General features: G+C 47.3%; 1 protein-coding gene across 1 annotated transcript in view; it reads left to right on the top strand.

Annotated features, from left to right (window-relative positions):
- nav3 (neuron navigator 3) overlaps nt 1-7500 on the top strand; it is a 149066-nt gene that overhangs the window by 132069 nt on the left and 9497 nt on the right. Inside the window, exons 30-33 of the mRNA XM_062517956.1 lie at nt 1127-1299; nt 3227-3380; nt 5772-5958; nt 7359-7456. Coding sequence (XP_062373940.1) covers nt 1127-1299; nt 3227-3380; nt 5772-5958; nt 7359-7456 — 612 coding nt within the window. The remainder of the gene's footprint in view (nt 1-1126; nt 1300-3226; nt 3381-5771; nt 5959-7358; nt 7457-7500) is intronic.

Raw genomic sequence — 7500 nt, 5'->3', positions numbered from 1 at the left:
GCAAGGCAGACTCTGTAGGGGGCCAGATTTCCGGTCTGTGTAAAAAGCTTGAGGGAGCACACAAAACAAATGTTCAGTTTGTAAAATTGGAATCTTTAATTTCCAGTCATCCTGACGTGTAAACATTGTAAAACATTCATCGCGTTAAAGCATTTTACCGAGCGGGTTTGACATAGCGTCTAAAAGGAAGAGGGAGTGTGGAAGAGTGGCAGGTGGGTTGCTAGCGATGTGTGCGGCAGGTGAATCAGGCATGCGGTCACCGAGCCTTAATGAGTGTTGAAGCGTGCTAAACGTACCTGGACGAGGCTTGTTCGTAACGGTCAGATGTGTTTTGTCTTCAGGTGGCTGATTCCATCCCTGCCCAGGTCAGTGTTTCCAATACACGCCATCAGCGCTCCTCTCTATGGATGCCCCCCCCTCCCCCCCTTCCCCCTCCCTCCTTTTCAAACTTCTCCTCCTCTCATTCCACCTCTACAGATCATCCCTCCCTCCTTCTATTCTTCCTCCTCCCTTCTCTCTTTCTCCTCTTCTCCGAAGCATCGTTTTTCCCCCAGAGGCATCTGCATGGCAACAGTCTTTTTCTCTCTTCTTTTTCTTCTTCTTCTTCTTCTTCCTGTCTCTTCCTGTGATTGGCAGTTCATGTCCACTGTGTTTTTCCCTGACAAGAAAAACAAAACAAACAAACAAACAAACAAACAGACAAACAAACAGACAGACAGACAGACAGACAGACAGAGACACAGGCCAAGAATACAAAACAAAAACACATACAACCATCCCGGAGGCACAGACTCTCACAGCTTCCTTGATTATCATCTGCTATATTTACACTTAAAAACACAGTCCTTTGGCAAAGGGCCGGCACTAATCAAATCTGTGAACTCCTTCAAGCTCCTCTCTTCCCTACATGGAATGGCCCCTTGTTTGGATCAGCTACTTCACCCTTACCCTCCTTTTCTCTCTCAATTGATTCTTTCCCCTCGTACTGACCTGAGGTCGATGTTTGGACCTGCCCCTGGTAGACAGTGACCCAGAGGAGAAATGTCAGTTAACAGAAAGGGGGAAAAGCCTTTCGGAGAGGGTGAGTTTGACGTGCGGGTTTTGTTGTTTGTTGATGTCCCCGCAGTTACGGAGCTCCTTCAAGCAGGCGTTCAGCAAGAAGAAGACCAGCAAGCTGCAGTCGCAGGATGACATGATGGAGGAGATGACCGACTCCTCTCTGCCCTCCTCCCCCAAGCTTCAGCACGCCAACAGGCAGGGCAGCATACAGGCACTCCGGGCATCCCCGTCCACCACAGAGTGAGTGGCTAATCCACTCACACACACACACACACACACACACACACACATACACACACACACACACACACACACACACACACACACACACACACACACACACACACAGACAGTCATCCATAGAATATGAATGCACACACACACACACACACACACACACAGACACACAGACACAATCATCCATAGAGCACGCACACACACACACACACACACACACACAAACATACACACACACACACACACATACACACTCCCACAGCAAGACAAAGATGAATTCTTATGCAATTAATACATTCTTAATGCTTATATGTTATGTCTATATATGCAGCACACATAGACTCAGATGCATGCAATAACCACATGCATACTTATGCAAATATTTAAGTGCTATTCCATTTAAACCTTTCATGAATACACTGAAATATTCATGTAACATCTACAGCACCTCAGAGAACATTGTTTGCTTTTTTTTAAGTGGAGACCTTTCTTAATTGGTCAAGCCTTCCTTTCTGCTTCTTTTAACTGAATTTGTCTCTTGTTGCTTTTTTTACTTGTTTTCCTTCTTCTATAACATGCCTTTGATCATTTCATCCTTATCCCATGTCTGTGTGTCATGTCTGTCTGTAGCAAGTGTTTTTGTGATAGCAAGTACTCCCCACTTTGGATTCCAAAGAAAAGGCAAAACGGCCACGTGGTCTACAAGCATCGGTCTCGGTAACCAAGGGGTGGTAGCATGCTGGGAGAGAGCTTGAGCTTGCGGTTGGCGTGTTTTCATCTGCATCTCCTAATACCATCAAAACACAAACAAAAATACAACATCAGACAAGCTCATTCGGCTAATGTCATTAAAAACAGCAGGGAAACGGCTTGTAACGGCTGACACAAAAAATAGCAAACTCAATGTGTTCCTTTTTGGTGCACTGATTCAACAACAAGCCAAAGTTAGCCTCGGTTGGTAATGCTAGGGTTACAAGTTCAATTTAGAGAACATTTTTCTGAGAAAAAAACACAGATGATCCCTGTCTCGACGCCACTTTAAAACCAGTGTGGATGAAAACATCTCCTAAATGACTAAGTGGACATGATTGTGTGGCTTAATTAACTCAAGTCTCCTTTCAGAGAGCGGTCATAGCCTTAGCTTAAAGCATTAACTTAGCTTAGCTGGTCTGTGGGTTTTTCCCCTCCTAACACGGACAAGACCAAGGCAAATAGTGCCTAGTGCTCGCCTTCCCCTTCAGCTGCAGGGGGGGGGGGGGGGGGGGGAGAGATCCTCTCTGTTCGCTGGTGGTGACAGGCGTGGTGGGTTTTAACATCCGTGGCGTGTGGGTCAGCAAGAGCTTTTTGGCTCGTCTCGACTTGTCTCGGAAAGAGAAAGAGGCCCTGACAGGGTTTCACAGCAGTGCCCCACAGCTGCCTGTGCAGTGGAGATGATGCCATGTGCTCAGGGACTGAGAGTCGACGCTCAGGCGTGGCACTCAAGGCTAAGAGTGTGGGGCTGTGTTAGTGCCTGGGATTAAGACATTGTGGTCAATTTTACACAAGTCACAGTGGACTTTATTGGTTTGGAGTTTTGCGTGTGTGTTTGTGTCTGTGTGTGTGTGTGTGTCTGTGTCTCTAGCTTGTTAGTTGGGAAATGAGAAATGTTGTGCCCCTCTCCTTCAAGTATCTTTACTCCCCCCCTGTCATCCGTATGCCTTGTGTTTCACATACATGATCTCTGAAAAACGATGCCCTAATTCCTCCGCGTCTTCCTCTCTCCGGTGTGTGTGTGTGTGTGTGTGTGTGTGTGTGTGTGCACAAGCGGTGTCTCTCCCGTTGCATTGTGGGTAACTCTCCGCACCTTTGTGACCTTCCCCCGCGTGACCTCTCCGCCTCTTCTTCTCCCTTTCTCTCCCTCTCTCTGTGACGTGTGCCCCCTGCTGGGCAGGCTGTGCGAGTGCACGGAGGCGGAGGCGGAGATCATCCTGCAGCTGAAGAACGAGCTGAGGGAGAAGGAGCTCAAGCTGACCGACATCCGCCTGGAGGCCCTGAGCTCCGCACACCACCTGGACCAGATCCGGGAGGCCATGAACCGCATGCAGGTGAGCAGACACACACACACACACTCACACACACACACACACACACACACACACACACACACACTCCTGCAGACACACACACACCTGCAGACATACACAACACATGTGCATGCCTGTACACACACACACACACACACACACACACACACACACATGCAGGCATATACACACACTGGCACACAAACATTTGCATGTAAGGTGCATGCACATACACACCCATGCAGACAAGCATGTGCATGCATGCACAAACACATTCATACATACATACACACTTAGAGAGAGAGAGAACCACAGTGTATGACCAGATTCACATATCTGCTATATATATTGTGTACTGTGTGTATACATGAGAAATCATACTCATGCAGACTTACATCATTTCAAACTATGAAAATGAAACCAGACAGCACAATAAAGCCGACGTGATAGCGGCGGTATTCTCACTAAAACCCTTCAGAGACGACGCGAGCGCAGTCTGTGGGTTTAATAAAAGGAGGACTCTGCGTGCGGACTGCAGGGAGCGGTATCTGGGCTTTAATCAGATGTCCTGTCTCATCTGGGTCCCACGGCTCATAAAGCAGATAGAATTCTAATAACACACTGTTGTTCCCATAGTCACACACGCTATCTCTGAGCTTAATACGTTTCATCAAAACAATGGAGGATCAAAACAGCACAGTAAAAAACAAAGTGCTATAGCTTCTATCGAATGGCATGAAAGCTATGCATTAGTAAGATTTCCTATAGGTTATGGAGTGTTTCTATCCCTCAAACCTCTTTGAAACGACTGAGCAAGGAAATACATCTATCATTAATTCCATGTATAATTCTGTTAATCAATCAGTGCCTTTACAATGGGAGCTTTGAGAGTGAGTTAATGAGAGTACTGTCTGTGGACAGGGAGAGTTGAGATTGCAGCACTTTCCAGTCACCGGCGAGCACACCATTAAAAGTCAGCCTGCCAGTGGTGCTACACTACCCCCAGAGGGCTGGTGTGACTGACTGGTGTGTGGGGCCACCATGTCCAATCTGTGACTGCAGCTTAGGTGGGCAACCCTCCAGGCAGTCAACCGTGACGCTGTCGAATGCAATACGAATGCAATATGCAGTGGAGGGGGGAGGTGGAGCGGATTTTTGCGGTGCGCTGTCAAGGTGACCGAAGGGTCAGGTGGTTGTTGCTAGCATAGTGATCTGGAACTCCCGGTGGAGCCGCACAGGCAAGACAAACACCACCGTCTGCCCTGTGGCCAGAGAGAGAGCTTGTCCTGAGATGCCGCCTCTCACACGAAAGGTTGTCAGCTGAACTGTCAAACCAGCAGTAACACAACATGGAAAAATAGAAAGAGAGAGAGAGAGAGAGAGAGAGAGAGAGAGAGAGAGAGAGAAGGGGAGCCACAGAAAGGAAGACACGGAGAAGGGAAGAAATGGAAATAAAAGAAACACAGATGAAGTGAAAGAATACAGTGAGAAAGAGATGGAAGGGTGAAAAGGTGAAGCATTCGCTTTATTGTCACGGTGACAAAATCTCATTGAAGTCAGCTAAGCATTGGCCGCCAGTGACAAGCACTAAGCAGTCCGTCAGAACAACAACTTGTGAATGGACTGATCCCCGACTCTCAGATCTTTCTTGTGTAATATGACTTGGGCCGCTTTTTCATCTTCTCCGTGTGCAGAGATTACCGTTGAAGATTAAAAGCAAGCCGACACTCCGTGCAGGAGTAACACTGCTCCTTCAGACAACAATGCACAAGCGAGAGAAAGAACTTTTTTTGGCAGAGTGAAAATGAACTTTCTTTCTCCCCCAAGAGCGCCCAAATCTGCTTACCTCCCTGTGGAATGAGGTTTTTGTTTTGTTTTTTTTTCTGGTTGGGTTTCTTGAGCTCTTTTTTTTCTGTAATCTGATTACATCCACTGAGGTTTACATGTGAAGATCTGGCAGGCAGGAGGGAGATGCATGCGTTTGTCAGATTGCAACAAATCAGCTTTTGTTATGAATGTTTCATTTGTCATACCACATTTAGATCAAAGTACATACCCAACATCAGAGCTGTGTTCAATTGTACTGTACACAAAAGGCAAGCTTGTTACATGACAGACAACAAATATCTTTTGGACAGCCTGTACCACATCAAGAGCTTCTGAAAGAATACTGTGCCAGCTGTAATGACCATGGTTATTCCGCAAGCCCAAGGGAACTACAATGTTGTACACTATTTTTTTTAATTTTTTTTGTTCATTTCAGCACAAACCTTTCTCTCTGCTTTCTTTGACATCAGTCGAGTCTTATCCCCTATAGATTCACTTCTGTCAACACTTGTTGAGCATAGAGACATGCATCACTGACACTGTTATTCTCATCCCTCCCCACCCTCTTCCCCTCCCATCTCCCAGAACGAGATAGAGCTTCTCAAGGCAGAGAACGACCGCCTGAAGTCCAGCGGGAACTCCACCCCCCAGGCCACCCCGGCCAAGACGGCCCGGCCCCCCTCCGAGACATCCAGCACCTCGTCCTCTTCCTCGCGCCAGTCCCTGGGCCTCTCCCTCAACAACCTCAACATCACAGACACCATCATGTCTGGTGAGTGGTAGGGCCCACAAGTGTGGCGTAGTCGGCAGGATCTCACAAAGACATCACGACAAAGATACAAAGATATCACGGCTCCTCAGAGAGTGATCACAGGCTCTAGACAAGAGGTCCTTGGTGGAAGAAAGGGGACGTCTGAGGGAGTTAAAATCTCTTTAATTACACTTTAAATTTTAATTGATTCAAGAATGAACTGCAGCATTCATTACCCTGTGGTTGCATCATACTTTTGGGCCTATATTAGGTAATACATCTCATGTTTCTGTCATGAAAAGTGTGTAAGAGAAAATGTCATCGTTCACCGTTCTTACCAGGTGCTCCTTATGTAACATGCTGGTCGACAAAAGTTCAGCCATTCTCCTACAATCCTCTACAGGACAATCGAAAAGTACCAAAAGTTACGGTCCACTCTCTCCGGAGCTTGCCCATTTTCCTCCAGCATTAGTATTGATTACTATTCCAATTATTCCAAAGTTTCTGTCGCTTAAAAGGCCGTTAGACGGCGGTGCACAGCTGGGGCAGAATGGAGGCAGTGAAGAGTGAAATGGGGATTTTGTGAGCAGCCGGCCGTGCAAACATAGCGGCCATTGCCCGAAAAAAAAGCCTCTCAACCGCACGTGGCTCTCTTAACGGCCCTCTCCCTCTGCCTCTCCCTGCGCGTTAATTAAAGAGGAGAGAGCGGGGCCATTTCACTCTCTCCCTCTCTCTTCCTCTCTCTCCCTCTCTCTCTCTCTCTCTCGGCGGGCACCGGAGCTTTGGCTTAATTGATGGAGGGATGAGCGGCACGTAGTCGTGCGTGGGAAGACGAGTGGCAGAGGGACGTTATCGCCCCGCCGCAGAGGCCACGCGCAAACAAGCCACCCCGAATACAAAGCACCTTACTCACTTGTCCTCTCACACTTGTTCATTTCATTCTTTCTCCTCTCTCTCTACGAGTCTCTGACTCCCCCGCTTTTTACCGCCCCCCTCTCAACTCACCCTTGATCTTTTTTTTCTGCTTTTTTTCCCTTCTTACTTTATCCCTCTCTTCTCTCTCCTTCATCCTTCACTCTTTTGCAGTCGGCTCAGTGTTAAAAGCAGCATCAAAGCGGCGAGCTTTCCGAGTTATGTGAACAATTCAAAGTGCGTTTGGAGCCTCAAAGCGCTGCCTTGCGCCCGACAGATAAACAATAAGTCTTAACTTGCACGCCGCTCATATCAAATTGAGTCATGCCATTTTGCTCACGGAACTGTTTGCCCTTGTACATTAGTTCTGAAGACGTGTATAATGGAGAGTTGAGGACTTGACGTACTCTGGGACTGTATGAGTCATTAGCCATTAGGCTGCCTTTGAAGTTTCCCCTTTGTGAGCAAAAATTTAGTGTGTGTGTGGGGTTGTTTTTTTTCTTCTGTAGATATTCTGTTGGATGACGGCTATGAAGGGAACCTTCGCAAAGAGGGCCGAAGTGTCAGAATAGTGGTGACGATCCACAGTGGCTCCAACAAGACGAAGGTGACCTTGAAATACCGAGAGTTTCAGTGTCGTTGGTCACTAAT

Source organism: Sardina pilchardus, chromosome 17 (genome assembly GCF_963854185.1).
Source record: "Sardina pilchardus chromosome 17, fSarPil1.1, whole genome shotgun sequence".
Classification (NCBI taxonomy): domain Eukaryota; kingdom Metazoa; phylum Chordata; class Actinopteri; order Clupeiformes; family Clupeidae; genus Sardina; species Sardina pilchardus.
The sequence above is the reverse complement of the archived record's forward strand: the minus strand, read 5'-3'. Positions and strand labels throughout refer to the sequence as shown.